General features: G+C 36.5%; 1 protein-coding gene across 1 annotated transcript in view; it reads left to right on the top strand.

Moving 5' to 3' along the window:
• The window catches only part of BANK1 (B cell scaffold protein with ankyrin repeats 1), a 163458-nt gene extending 148398 nt beyond the window's left edge, over positions 1-15060 (top strand). The window contains exons 8-13 of the mRNA XM_063310173.1: positions 594-696; positions 1495-1779; positions 4052-4315; positions 8874-8942; positions 12865-13040; positions 14394-15060. Of these exons, the coding sequence (XP_063166243.1) occupies positions 594-696; positions 1495-1779; positions 4052-4315; positions 8874-8942; positions 12865-13040; positions 14394-14447 (951 nt within the window). The 3' untranslated portion in view covers positions 14448-15060. The remainder of the gene's footprint in view (positions 1-593; positions 697-1494; positions 1780-4051; positions 4316-8873; positions 8943-12864; positions 13041-14393) is intronic.
• Positions 15061-15371: the final 311 nt, after the last annotated feature.

Genomic DNA, 15371 nt, shown 5'->3' with positions numbered 1-15371 from the left:
CAGAGAATACATTTTATAGAACTCATTGGGGTTGCATACAATTCACCTAAACCAATATTATCTTTGAGTTTAATATTCATCTTACTATATATCTCTCTATTCCATTTTATTGTATACTATTTTATCTTTTATTCTTATTTTACCCTATCTTACTATATCTTATCTATTTTATCTCATTCTAGCCTATTTTATCCCATTATATTGTATCTTACCTCATTTTGTCTTATTGTATTTTACTGCAGTTGATGTTTTGATATGGTCAAATAGACTGATCAATAAAGTATGATCAATCAATATTATTCCAAAAAAAGAAAAGGTGAGCTCATGTTAAACCCCATGGAATTGTATTCAGAACAGGTGTTCTTAAATCATGGACAGGAGCATCACTAAACAGCCGATAAAATTCTTCCACCTGTCTGCTCTAAAGAAGGGATTGTGTGGATTAAAGCCATCTGTGATTATATTAGGTGCTGGAAGAAAAGAATAAACAGCTGGAGATGGCTTCCAGCATTGTCTTCTCCTATATGAGCTCCAGCTGCTGCTGTTATCTGATACCATCAAGTGCTCCTTGACTTTTTTATCCCCCCATCCAGATAAATGAAGACAAAAGCACGGGTGACAAGGAGAAGGAAGTAAAAGCTGAGGATGACATCTATGTGATTATGATGAGCTCAGATTTTCATTCTAATGGACTTGGTAAGTTTCTAAAATGGAGCATTCCACTATTAATTTATGATTATATTTAAAATATTTCTATGTTTAATTAATCTAAAATATTTTGTGTATACAACAATAAAATTTAGATGTATTATTTGCCCACAGATAGAGTTAATTAAAGTATATATGGTAGCCATTTCTCTACAGCATTAATAGACAATCCAAATATTTTAAATTTCAGGACAAAGCCTGACTCACCCCAAGTGTATGGAAGATGCCATGCCTACCCATGCTCACTTAGTTTATGCTCACTTTCCTTCTCGCATTTGTGTAATCAGTGATATAGTCCATAAAATGCAGAGTTCCCAGTAATTCACACCTCTCTCCCAATGGCAATATTTATCCATGTTAAAGACTGTAAAGTGATAGGTTGGCAAGCTAGTCTGTTAAAAATAAACAGGCACAGCTGCATAAGTTATGACTTACCCTACTCATACATATGTGCTGCAGTGCATCCAGAATTGGACACTGTGGGATAGGGAGGAAGACAGTAGAGTGTTGCATTTCCATAGTCATTTAACATCACATGCTTGAATATGTTGTTTAAAGATGTTTAAAGATGTTACAAATTAATGAAAGCCTTTTCTATTCATTGATAAATATTTTAGATGTTCCTTCACTAGAGTTATAGATGTGACAGCTTTCTACTATACTATATTCATTCATGAAAGTTTAATTAGCATTGTGGCTGTTTCTCTGTAGAAATCTGCAAAACATAGAATGCTTCCAGATGGTTATTTTAAATGAAATAATAATATATCCTCCCAACATTAACAGGCAGACCAAGCATAGAAGAACCACCTGTCCAGGGGCATAAAGGAATAAATGCGGAGGCAGAACTGAAAGAAGATAATGAGAAAGAAATGGTAGAAAAAGAAGAAAATAAATTAGAAGAAAATACATATCACTTGAGAAATCATTGTTACAGCGTGTATGATAACATGCTTAAGGATGCCCCAGAAGCAAAGAGTGAAAGTATCAGCTACTCAGCGGGACCACCTTTGCCACCCCGAAATCAATCTCTTGCCACAAAACACAATGAACTTTTCTACTTGTATTCAGGTATAGACTAATGGAATAACACAAAACATTCATAGCAGGATCACAACAATGTTCAAGAGCCCTGCTACATCAGATCAAAACCATGTGTATTCCCACATTCCCTGCTGCATAGTGTCTGCATAGTGTCTGATCCAGGAAACTTAGCAGGCCATGAGAGGAAGAACCTTATTCCATTGCTGCTTCCTAATTATTGGTATCAATTCTGCCTTTTGGTTCTGCAGTTTGGATTTAGTACCATTGATCCCCCTATCCCCATTACACTTATTGACATGTCCTATAGGATCCCTAAGGGACTGCTCTTGCATAGTTAACACCCAGCCATTATATTTATAGGAATTAATTCAGGTGCTCATGGAAATTGCATTGACACACAATGTATAGTGTTGCTGGGAATTGAACAGTTTTGTTTAGTGTTGAGTACTACTAACCCTATTATTCCCAAAGGCAATATCTGACATCGTTTCTCAGTTCCCTCTAAAAACAATGTTACCAGATAGTCTGAAGCAGACATCAACTGCTGTCTCTGGCCCTGGATATATCTTTAGGGAAGGACATTTCAAATAAATTTGCTTTCTTTCTTTCCTACATCTGAGAAAGGTTGAAAATTTCAGGAGTTTATATTGATCAGATTTTGTCCTGGGTTAGTTGTTCTCACCAATGGACCAAAATAATCAAGTTAGAACTTTCAACTATTATGTACTGATAATAATGCTTAGAGTGTTTTGTTCATCAGATTAGTTATGCATCTGAACTATAATTCAAGAGAAATTATCAGATTGATTAATATTTTTCACTCAAAGCAGGCTAAACTAATCAGTTGAAGAATAATTACTGCTGGGAGCTATTTTTGGAAAAACAATAAAACAGTAAATGCATTCATACATGAGGAGGAAAAGCAGTGGAGAAAAATATATATACTGAGGGAGGATAAAACAAAGAGAGAGTTGCAGGAGAGCACATACAAATGAAATTTGTGCCTCCGGGCCTTTCCGAGCCCTGGCTATTTCTATAAATTTGTCTACACTGATGGGAAATGGAATTAAAAGGCTGTTAGAAAGAATCTGGCATGGCTTGCTGGAATACCAGATTTGCACATGGCTACTTTGTGCCTGAAGAAATTTGTGGTGTCATGCAACAACCTAAAGCAGTGACATCCCAAAGATGAAAGCAAACCCCTCTGAATTCCTTCTGAATAAATCAGTTTAATTGTGCAGTGTTTCCATGAAGTATCAGGGTATTTTCATCTTTGGGAAAGTAACTGTAATCAGTCATCTTCCTCCTTTTTAGAGAGCAATTTACGAAGGCTCTGCAAAATAGCTAAAATACCAACTAGATTCATCCCTTGCTCTTTCTGGAAAAAAAGGGAAATAGTGGTGTGAGTCCCACTAGAAGAGTTCAGAGATGAACAAGTTATCAGAGTTAGTAGAGTATGAATAAACAGGGAATTTCAGTCTTTTCTTCTGCCTATTGAAACTGCACAAAACACATGCCTGGCTATGAGCCTCAGGACCTCCAAAGTTGGTTACCAAACGGGAATTGTTAATGTGGACAAAAGGAATAATCAAACATAACAATATGCCTGCTTCATTTTACTCTTGAGGAGCTAATATTGCACTGGCAGCACTTCTACTTCTTGATCATCCACTGGGTTTTTATGACTCTCACCTCCTAGGTAGATTTTTTGGAAGTTCCACTAAAAATGGTGAGGAATAGGGAGGTTTCTATACTATTACTTATATATTCAGAACATAGTTTATAATCTCTGTTTTGGCTTCAGTAGAAACTGCAGATATTGTAGCTTTAAGAAAACAACTTCTGATATGAGAAATGTACAAAGCTAGCTATGGGTCTTTCTGCAAGATAATAGAGGGAGGGAGATAGATAGATAGATAGATAGATAGATAGATAGATAGATAGATAGATAGATAGATAGATATGCAATTTATACATACAGGTAGTCCTCATTTAGCAACCACAATTGGGGACTGGCAATTCAGTAATTAAGTGAAGCAATTACTAAGTGAAACCACAGCTGTGCTTATGATTTTACTTCAGCTTTCCTTTGCTTTACAGACTTGAGAAGGTCATAAATGTGAGGATTGATCATGACATTACTTTTTCATAATTGTCATAACTGCAAACAGTTGCTAAACGAGGTAGTTGCTAAACAAGGAGTATTTGTAATTACAAAGGTCCATATTTCCTGACTTATGACAAAGTTTTCATTCAGAGTTGTGTTTAAATAACATTGGTGCCATATTGTTTGTTTTAGCATGGAAAACAGCGGAAGGCCAAGTGGAAGATAAGGACGCAGATGGAGAGCCAAAGATAGACGATTATTCCGACGAAATAGATGAAGAAGATCCATACACATCTGCTTTAGTAGATGATGGTGTGTATGATACGATTATTGACAATGAAGTTAAACAGCGAAGGAAAGACGGTAAATCCTTTATTCTGAATCGGCCACCAGCACCTGCACCACGTCCTTTGTCTGTTGCTGTGAAAGAGGAGAGCACTTCTTACATAGCTCAAGGTAACTTTCATCGGCATTCAGTCTTCAGAAAACTCTTTGGTGAACTTTTGCTGGAAATAAACATCCACCTGTTTATTTCTGTCCACCTGTCAGACTTCATTTCAAGCACAGTAATAAATCTTGACTTTCCAAACACTGAAGCCCACATTCAACAACTTGCTTAGAGAAGCACCTCACAGAAACAACACAGCCAGATGTTCTCACAGATAAAATAGAAGCCATATGAGTATGCAGAAAACCTGCCTAATACAGAACACAGAAATCAAGCCCAGCTCCAGTGGTATAAGGAAAGTCCCACACCTAGCAAAGCTTACCCCACAGGTAGGCAAACTGGCGTGCTCCAGATGTTTTGAAATTCAGTTCCTGACCAATGACAAGGGACAATGGGAACTGTCATTCAAAACATCTGGATTGCACCAGCTTTCCTATCCCTACTTCAGATGGAGAGGGGAAACCCAGGCCTCAATACTGTGAAGCTTACAGTAAGGAATAGTAGAAACAATCTCTGGATTACAAACTCAAGTGACAGGTGAGGTTTTTCTATATCCTCCACTAAAGGAATCCACTGACAAATCAGAATACTAGAATAAATGCAAAATTACAGACTTTACTGGCAGCCCAACCCTTTAACAAGTTAGAATGGAAAAATCATTACAATGGAAAGTAAACAAGCAAGTTGAATTATGCATACTTTTGAGGATAATTATGCCAGTTTATCTATCATGATGTCCCATAGGCCTAATATGAGCTTGTGGGAATGAAATATTGGAAATGCCCAACTCACTTAAAGATCTAAAATTCTTTGGAGAAAGAAGCTTGCTTAGAGCATAAACATCTATAGGTAACCTGTAATGTAACCATTTTCTCTTTTAGCAAGGAGGCTACTGTTCATCTGTGGGTTGAAGGGAGCAAAGTTTATAATTCTTGCATTGCTTCTCATATTTGACTTGCATAGTTTGTTCTGTCATCACGCCTGGGGCGGGAGGGAAAATAGTCATTCTGGGGATGGCTAGTCTCTTAGAAGGACCCTGCTCTGCTTGCGAATCACAGAAAACTTTTAGCCATTGGGTTCTTCTCATATTTATTTTATTATGTATTATATGATATTATAGTTTTATATTTCTCTTATTTATGTCTTACTGTAAACCGCCCAGAATCCCTTCTGGGAGATGGGCAGTGACAAATTTGATTAATTAATAAAATAAATAAATAAACAGTACAGTGATTTAAAGACTAAATATGTCAGTTCAGAAAATGGAATATATGCAGACACCACACCCACAACCACCCATTTTAGGGGGAGAAGTTTTTCCAATGTTATCTCAGTCCATAATATTATTCAGAAAACAAACTAAAGTAGTAGACAGCTGTATAATTCTCCTTCTTGCCATTGTCTATAATCTACATAGGATAAATATTGTATGATATAGGGACAGATCATCAAGGTGAAGGAACACAGTAGTCCAATCAGCTCTACATCCACTGTAGTGCATTTTCAATATATCCCCTTTCCATTCTTTAAGAGGTGTCTTTGTTTTTATTGTTCATTAGGTAATTTCAAATGGCTCCAATTCTATAGCGTCAGGGAAACATTTGAGAAAGCATTTTATTTTCCTTACATATAGCAAAGGGTTGGTGCTTATTGGCTCAGGCTTATCATCCTTGGAAGCTAAAGTTAGTATCATTTAACCACAGACAGGTGCAGTTTTGCTTACAGCTTAGCTGTGACATTTCAGAACTGTTTCAGGCCTGAGGGAGATGTTTCAGTGTCTGTACTTGGTGACTCATTGGCATCCTTAATACAGTTGATAGTGTGAAGAAATTGCCATCTGAAGTACATGCTTATGATTATAAGGTGGTTTCAGCCCATTTTCCAACAGGCAGGTGAACTGCAATTCAAAGGCACATTCATACTCATTTATTCAGAAGGAGACTTGATGTGGTCACTAGAAATAGACCTTATGCCCAAGTTATTGTGCAGAAAGATTACGATCTTAAAGCCAAGGTATTTGTAGCTCAGATTTTCATGGCTGCTATGACAACCATAAACCTGTCCCAGTTTTCAGGTCCACCTATGCAGCAGGTCATACTTCTGTTATCTTCTAATGAGCTGGTGATCTGATGTGGAGGAGTTACATATGATTTTTTTTCCACGGACAGACCAATCTTCAATTAGCCAGAAACCGGAGGGATAAATCTCAGAGGCATGGTGCACTACCAATTAAAATTATTCTTCCTAGATATTTGGTAGATCCAAATGGTTTCCCCAATCCATTTTAGGAAGTTCTTGACTTGCCTTATAGTGATACCATAAAAACCCTGGGAATCTGTGGAATATTGAAATGCTGTGGACAATTGAACTTATCATTCATGTGCATCCTTTTCCGTTTGGTAGCAATAAGTCAATCTCCTATTTGAAAAATATTGAGGACAATGCAGCAGGATTATAACAAATTACCAACCAGAATCTACTTAAAAATATTTCTTCTCTACCACTGTTACATTCCCTCAGAACAGCCCTGAAGAACCCAAGCCTCTTAAATTACAAAACAGTACTTAGTACTTGGTATATTTTGTCTTCTATGTGCAGAAAGTTGATTTTCAAGAACCCTTGTTAGTCTGGGGTGAGGAATCAGAGAAAGTGAAGGGAGAGATTTTTTTTTTCAAACTTCCTCTAAACTATCTCTATAGCATACCTGTAGTAAATGCAAGGGGCAGACTATAAAACTCAAGCCATATCATATTTTATCATATTTTCAAACTGTTAGGAATAGTAATCATCAGGGTTTGATAGACATAATCCCTCAGTCTAAATGTCTACTTGTACAAATTCTGCCAAAGCCTATTACCACTGAACTTTTTGGCTGAAAATGGTAGCAGAGAATCTAAGTCCAACCACTCACTCCTCAAGTCTCTTTCTTTAGCAATGGGAATCAATTGCTCCCTTTCCTTTCCTTTCCTTTCCTTTCCTTTCCTTTCCTTTCCTTTCCTTTCCTTTCCTTTTGTCTCCTTGATTCCATGAACTTAATACAGTACTAGCAACTAAGTCAAGAAGAGAAGCTCCTATTTTCATCTGAAGCTATAGTACATCATACAGCAAAGGATGCATGTTATAGAAGCTTGATTCTTTGTGTGTGCAACCCGAGGTTTAATCAGGGCAATGTATTTATAAAAGGAAAATGAAATAATAGTGAATACACAGTAAGAAATAGGCATAACCTTCTTTTAAAAAAATAATGTTTGAATAACTGAGCCAGTGAATGTTAAATTCATTTTAATCAGAACTTACTTTTCTATCTGTATATACTATACATTGCATAGTATATAATAAATAATAATAATAATAATAATGTACAGCATAACTTTGCTTCCCCGTTTTCCTAAAATCCTGATATGCCCATGCATCTCCTGTCTTATAATTTAGCTATATATCTAACTCCATCCAGAAACTGAGTAATTTATTTTCTCTTACCTCGCCCACTCAGAGATTTTGTTGCCAACTGAAATTATTTCCAGCAAGATCCTGACTGTAAAGTTGTTCAACCAATCTGACTTTGAAATGCTGGAAAAGTAATTCCATCATTTAATATTTTTAATTTTTGTATTTTACTTCTGCATCAAAAAAACCTCAGCAGAAACCTCTATGGCTATAAATTAAAGCATTTTCTAATCAGGTGCATTGTTATCTCTCTGTCCCAGATTCAATTAATTTCCTGGTGATTTCTTGGGAGACCAGCCACATAAAATTTAATGAGTGGATGAGTTACCTAATATAGGTTTCAGTCCCATTAGGTAGAAAGGAATTGGATCAATCCAAGATACCCAATGCACATGCACACACACCCCATGCTATTGTTGCAAAGTTCTTACATCTATAATGCAGAATTCTCTGTAAGTCACCAGGCTAGTCCCAAGATGGTCTCCATTAAGTGTCAGTCTTAACTCCTGATCCACATGCATTCCATTCTGCAAAAAGTCAGGGCTTTTTGTTTAAACGTTGAGGCATTAGTCTGAAAGAGTCAAATTCTTATCAACCCCTCATTTTCATGCATTCATCTGATCAGCAAATTGGATTTATATTGGATTCTGTTGAAAACTTTCAAGCCGTACTGTTTTGTCTTAAGGAAGCTTCATATGCATCTTCTCATGGTGGTACTTGAACCTCCATCTAGTCTTCTATTGCATTCCTTTTCTTTTTCCCAATGAGCCACTGGGCAGTAATAAAACAAAACTAAACCAGTACAGAGCTTTCAAAAATACCTTTGAACTAAGTAAGCCACCCTAAGGAAAGCATTTCGGAGGTAGAACAATCACCATCTATCAGAACATAGAACAGCCATGTCAACGCAAAAGGGAGTATTTGGGGAGAGGGAATTCAGGCAGAAGAAAGTCGTAGCATTCTAAAAATAAAATCAATCTCCACTGTGAGCTTTCTTCTTACACTCTGTTTTTTAAGGGTCTTAGATGTTCTGTCAAGGCACTGGAGTTGTGATGGCTAATCAGCTTTCTTGTTATCTTACTGCTATTAGTAGCTTCTTAATTTGCTTTTTTGTTACAGTCTTTCAGAAAAAGGTGACCAGGACTCATGCTGGTAATGAGAAGCTGTTGAATGCTGTCAGGAAACCAGGTACAGGATTGTTGATTTTGCTGTTTTATAAAAAAGTAATATAAATACAGTTTAATGGCAATACGGTGATTCATTTCTCTTATCGTGTATAATCAGCCTGGCATGTCCAGCCATATTAGGACTGCAACTTGCCAGAATTCAGAGCCAACATGACTAATGTACATGCTGGGTGGGAATTTGCAGACCCAGAACATCTGGAGAGCACCAGGTTGGATAAGGTAGAAATATAGCTTGCAATGATTAACAACACAACTATCTATACAACTATCCTTTATTAATTGGTGCACAGGATTGCACAGTCCTGTGGTATAAATATAGACAAGGCAAGAAGGGTGGCCATCTTGGGGACTGCAGACATAGAAGGCCCTAGCCATGGCTTCCATCTTAAAACAACAAAGTAGGTAACCAGGTGCTGTGTTTGCTTAGACTGGCAAAATGGAGGAAGCAGCAGACTCCCAGAGTCGCTGGGAGGCAGGCAGCACATAAATTCAATATGTTGTTGTTGTTACCAACATCATCATCATCATCATCTAGGGGCAGACAATTTCAATGCATACTAAGGTGATCATTAGATGGAAGCAGAAAGATACTAAAACCTTCTTTGCTGGCATCTAGTAGTTGTTCAGATGACCTGAAAATAAAATTGCAGTGATTTTCTCATTGTAAACTTTCAACTTCCTACTGGATCCAAGCCTAATATATTGGAAGGAGATAGGCTGGTGATCACAACAAACTCTTGAAATTATCTTCTAAATTTTTCCTGTCCTGGCAGAGGGGATACATACATAATTAATTATACTTCTTTATTACTTTAGAAGTAGGTGTAATTGCTTGGGAAATCCATAGCATGAGAACCATTCAGGATTTGATAGCTCCATTTATAAAGTAAATCCAAGAATTTATATCCCAATGGGTTTACTACAGAATCCATCAGGTTAAAAGGGAAGCTAAGATAAAGTTCATCAGGATAAAAATTTCAAGCATTAAAATGTTGCTCTAAAACATCCTATGAATATAATATTTATTTATTTATTCAATTTCTATAGTAGTATTTACTATAGTATACTATAATAGTATCAGCTAGAAATTTATCTTCTAATTTATCTATTGCATTTTCCCGTGTAGCCCACCAGTCCTAATTTTGAAATTTCATGCTTCTAGGACGCATATATACATTCAGAGTTATTAGGGCAGGCTCATTCATTATCATGAATCTCATTTTCAGCAGGAGGGATCATAGTCCATATATTTTTTGAGATGCCTCTAGATTCCACTTCCTGTTAACACAGTAACCAAAAAGGGCATCCTGTAGAGTGTGGTTTCCATGCTGCCATAACCCCCAGAGTCCCCCATGAGGGGGAAAGGGGAAGTGAATAAATTTATGAATAAATAAAATAAATAAAACCCATGATCTAAATCCTACTAAATAAATTACATCCATCCAGCTTTCTGGGATCCAAGTTTCTTGCAAACACACTATGTCATGCAATTTTAACAACTTTAAGGAATTCTTTCCAGCAGTTTGAGCACTCCAACCTGCTATATTCAAAACCATGATGGATAAGCCATGCAAAGTTGCACAGCTTAATTGTAATTTGGTACGTGAGGTCTTCCTCCTAATTGTAGAATCAGGAAGACACACTGTATTTACAACTTGAGCACCAATAGTGTCAGCTTGATTTGACCCATGAGAAGCTTTGCTCTTATTTGTTCTTCTAGTGCCAATAACTTCATGTTTTGGACAGATTTCACCACTGGATTGGAGCACAAAGTAATTTCATTAGAGATCTTTAGTCTAAACACATTGGTTTGTTTGCTAAAACCAGAAGACAACTCTGAGTCTATTAACTGAGTTACACTGCAGTTAGAACTGAAGGAGCTAAATACAAGTGGTCAGGGGCCTTTATCTGTAAGAGAAGAGGCTGTATGGTTTGATGTCTCTTGAAAAGTGGGGCTATATAAATTGTTTTCATAATTTAGGAAATTAAGGAATTTAATTCATGGACCATTGAATTAAACCATATAGTATAGATGACTATTTTATTTATGTATTTTATATCCCACCTTTATTATTTCTATAAATAATTCAAGGCAGCGAACATACCTAATACTCCTTCCTCCTCCTATTTTCCCCACAACAACAACCCTGTGAGGCGAGTCGGGCTGAGAGAGAGGGACTGGCCCAAGGTCACCCAGCCGGCTTTCATGCCTAAGGTGGGACTAGAACTCTCAGTCCCCTGATTTCTAGCTTTAGGAGCTATCCTTTGAAAGGTAAAATTCCACCCTCCCTCCAAGTCCTCTTTTTTAAATACAGGTGTACTCTAACACTCATTCAAAAGAGCACTAACCCAATGTACATGAGGAGCCAATCTAAGACCTGGCAAGTCTTTACTGCATCATCAGTGAAATGTACTAGATCATGTCCATAGCCAAAATTGTGTCAGAAGAAGAAGAAAACACTATTTTCAAATTACAACTAAAGACAATTTTAAGCTGTCTCAGCAATGGCCTGTGGATGAAGACATAGCATAAAAAACGGTTACCAGGGCATGTCTTGGCCAGGAGACATGAGGATGGTCCGAGAAGGTGCCCAATGGTATCACTAAACTCAGTCCTGTCCCTGTTAACGTTCCTCAGTTATCTAACCAGTCATACCTCAACCACAGAAGAACCTCCATATTGGATCTTAAAAAGTAGACAAGCTTGTCTAGGAAGCAACTGTTCTTTAGTTACTCTAGACTCAAGCCATCCAAGGGCTATGACAACACTTTGGTTTATTCTCCTGTACTATTTGCTGCTGCTGGTTTCTGGAACATGCAGACTTGCAGCAAATATTTTATCTTCTCTGTACAGTTGAATATAATTTGATGAGAAGAGAGAAAGAACACAGGATTATCTTTGGAAATGTGTGACAGACACATTATTTGATTGCTGCAGGACACTATCTCAACAGTGCTGCATTTCCTGTCTTTATTTTCTGAACCAAACTGCCCAGCCTTAATGTAATGTGTCAGAACTTCCTGACTTGAGTTTCATAATTAGCTAATGGCATTGTGCTATCTCTTAACAGGAACTCCAGTGACAACTAAATTTAATGAGAGTGAATTAATCAAGGAAATGACCATGAAACTGAATGGTAGATTAAGAGTGCTCGCTCCCTCTCTATCTCTCCCTCCCTGCCTCTCTCTCTCTCTCTCACACACACACGCAAACTAGATATTAGCTTTTCACAATTTAATGTAGTATGAATAAGTTCATTTATCAACACAAATCCAGAACATTAAAATATATTAATGTCTCAACTAAAAGCCAGATTCAACCTGTGCACAGGACAAATCTGTGTATGTATAAAGTAAAGATAAAGGTGGTTTGCTGCTGATCAGTGAAGAATGAGGCTTATAGCTAAATGTTCTATTGACTACTAACTTTGAGAAAGAAGAGTAAGATAATTTACCTCTGAGAACTGAGGCTCACTGACAATATCAAGTTGCATACTTCACATTTTAAAAAGGATATAAAAAGGGTAGGGAACCTGAAGTCCCAAGGCCGACCCCAAACATCTGTTTTTGTAGCCCTTACTACAATTGCAGGAAATGAGCAGCATAATTTCCCAACATGAAAAAGTATAAAACATTGAGAATGATAGTGTGGCCCTTAAAACATTGTGAAAATAGTTAGGAAAAGCACACACACACACACACTCCTGCACAAAACCCAGGGAATAAAACTCTGGCCCATTCACAAAGGTTCTCATCCTTCCCCCTCCAAATATTATATGGAGCCTATAGACACCCAAAGGTGGCCTATCCCATGTGTTCATAAACAGCAATGCTGTGTTGAGATGAATTATATCCCACTTCCCTACCAAGGAATCCAGGGGAGGTTATGATGATTCCTCATCATTTCCATTTGCTTTCTGTAGACAGAATTTATGTGGACAAGGTCACATATACTACTCTCAAGCCCAATATCCCTCTGGGGCTGGAAGAACTCATTCTGATGCAACAGCAAGTGAAAAGGGGGAACAATTCCATGGATGAAGTGGAGAAACTCAAGCACTGGCAAATTCATACAAGTAGACTGGAAGCCACTCAGCAGGTAAATTATTCATAGATTTTGCCGATATTTATATTGAACATTTGAGGATAACGTTTGAACAACTGCCAGTACACGGGATTTGTATACCATGAGTGTCACATGTAAAATCTTGCTTCTGGAATAATTATTGCTATTAAATATTATGCTGGGTTGTTTGAACACTCAGAAAAGCTGAGAAGAAGTCTTGTAACTAGTCTTCACCAAAATTGCAAGCAGAGAAATGGGGTGGAAGAAAATGGAGAAATTCTACAACAAATTCTTAAGGAGAGTACTCCACCTGAGAGGTAGCCCAGTGGAAGAAGTTCCCTTCTGATATTGTCTCTTTGAATTTCATAGATATATGGGTAGACAGAATGCCTATAAGCTACTGGAGAGCTGTCCAAACAATGGAAGACTGACAAATATGCCTTAGCCATCCTGTCACTAAATAAGTGCAATAATACTCTATTCTCTTAAAGGGCTTCTGAAGAAAATTATGTCATCAACTGAATAATTAGTGATAAGGAAAAATGCAAGACAGCCTGTCTGCACCATATTAATTTGAAGTATTACATCCACATGAGTTTATGGCACTTGTACCTTGCCAACATTTTATTCCCCCAGTCCCTCAAAAGTAATTTAAAGCCAGCCAAATCACCTCAGATTCTTTATTTTTCATCAGTTTATTCTATGTAATTTTTGCCTGTTTTTTAAGATGTTTAGAGTTATTGGTGAGCAGAAATAAAGTTGGGAGAATAAGGCAGAAATATTTTTGCCATTGATCTAGGCTGCTTTCTGGGAATTAGGAAGTAAATTGTAGTCCAGCACTTCTGGAGATTATACTAGTTTTTTTCTGATTAAAACAGAAAAGATCAAGGCTGATCTCTAAAATAATTACTTTTGGCCTTGGGGAGTGGGTAACACTAGTGATAATGTTTCATTTTTTTTTCCTGGACAAAATTTTCCACAATTCATTTGGTATCAAATAATGAATTAAAGGAGGAAAATCTTTTAAAAATGATTTCCTTTGCTATAAATTTTATGTGTGGGCTATGAAAACACTTGACTCTTTTAACAACTATTTTGGATAATCAACTGGTCTTACTGAGTTTTTGTTGCTCTTGTCTGTGTGTTTGTTTCATTAGAAAAAAATACGCCAACTCAGAGATTCTATTCTCAGAAAAAGACCAGGGGTGGAAAAGATGTATGGTAAATTGCTTTATATAAGTATTGAAATAGGCTGAAGAAGGAAACTGTGTTATAAAAGTGGTTTGAGCTAAATTGGTTGAGTCCAAGGAAAGACTTCTCTAGCTTTTTCCAGAATGTTCTAGGCAAAGAATTGTGCCTTCTTATTAAGTATTATTACCATTCTAGGTGATGGAATATTCCAAGGAGCAATTCAGTACTGAAGAAGAACCAGGACTGTAATTTCCTTTACAGCAAGGATCATCAAACTGTGAATCAAGCCTTCAAGTAAATTATGGAAAAATTGTTAAGGGAATAACTGAACTTTTCCGACTGGCATCTTGATTTATGGAGTTCAGATATGACCCTTTATCTGGATAGTGTCTGGTTTATTCTAACAACTCTTCATTCTGACAGCCATTACAGGAACCTAGAAGACATCCTTGCAGATCTCTTTGGGTACCACACTCTACAATAAGCAGAGGAAGAGAAATTCTTCTGGGCTTGATTTTTCTGCAGAGTTACCCAATTGATTCCTTTTGCATCTATGGGCATGCTGGAATGTAATCCTGTACCAAAATCCAGATGGGCAGGGAAATGTACACATTAAGAAAAAAACATATCTCAAGATGTTTATATTAGAGGAATATTTAAGTAAAAAATATTATATTGGGGAAAACTGATTGCAAAACTTTGGAAATGTTATGAATGTCATCCAACAAAATGTCATCCAACAAAATGCTTCTGTTATATGTAAAAAAATGCAAACGTTTTATATTAACATTTTCCCTCCAAATAATTACAAATTATTTTTACTCTGATGTATCCTCTAGGCTTTTTTAATGATTGTACCCCACCCTCCTTATGCTGGTCTATTACCATAATAAAGAATGGATATATTTTAATAAAAATAGATAGAAATTTGAAAAATAAAATAAATATTTTATATTCATTTTATTATATTATATGAATTCATTTTATTATATTATATGAATATATACATATAATTATTTTTCAAATTTACAAAAAGATGTGGCTTCCGACTTTTAACAGCAAGGATATACAAAAATTTCTATAATCTCTTATTCTATAATAAACCAAAACACCACATTATTTCTGTAAGTCATTCCACTTTAACACATAATAAAAATCACTAAGTACAGTTAC

This window comes from Candoia aspera, chromosome 8, assembly GCF_035149785.1.
Source record: "Candoia aspera isolate rCanAsp1 chromosome 8, rCanAsp1.hap2, whole genome shotgun sequence".
NCBI lineage: Eukaryota > Metazoa > Chordata > Lepidosauria > Squamata > Boidae > Candoia > Candoia aspera.
Note: the sequence above shows the minus strand (reverse complement) of the source record. Positions and strands in the feature narration are given on the sequence as shown.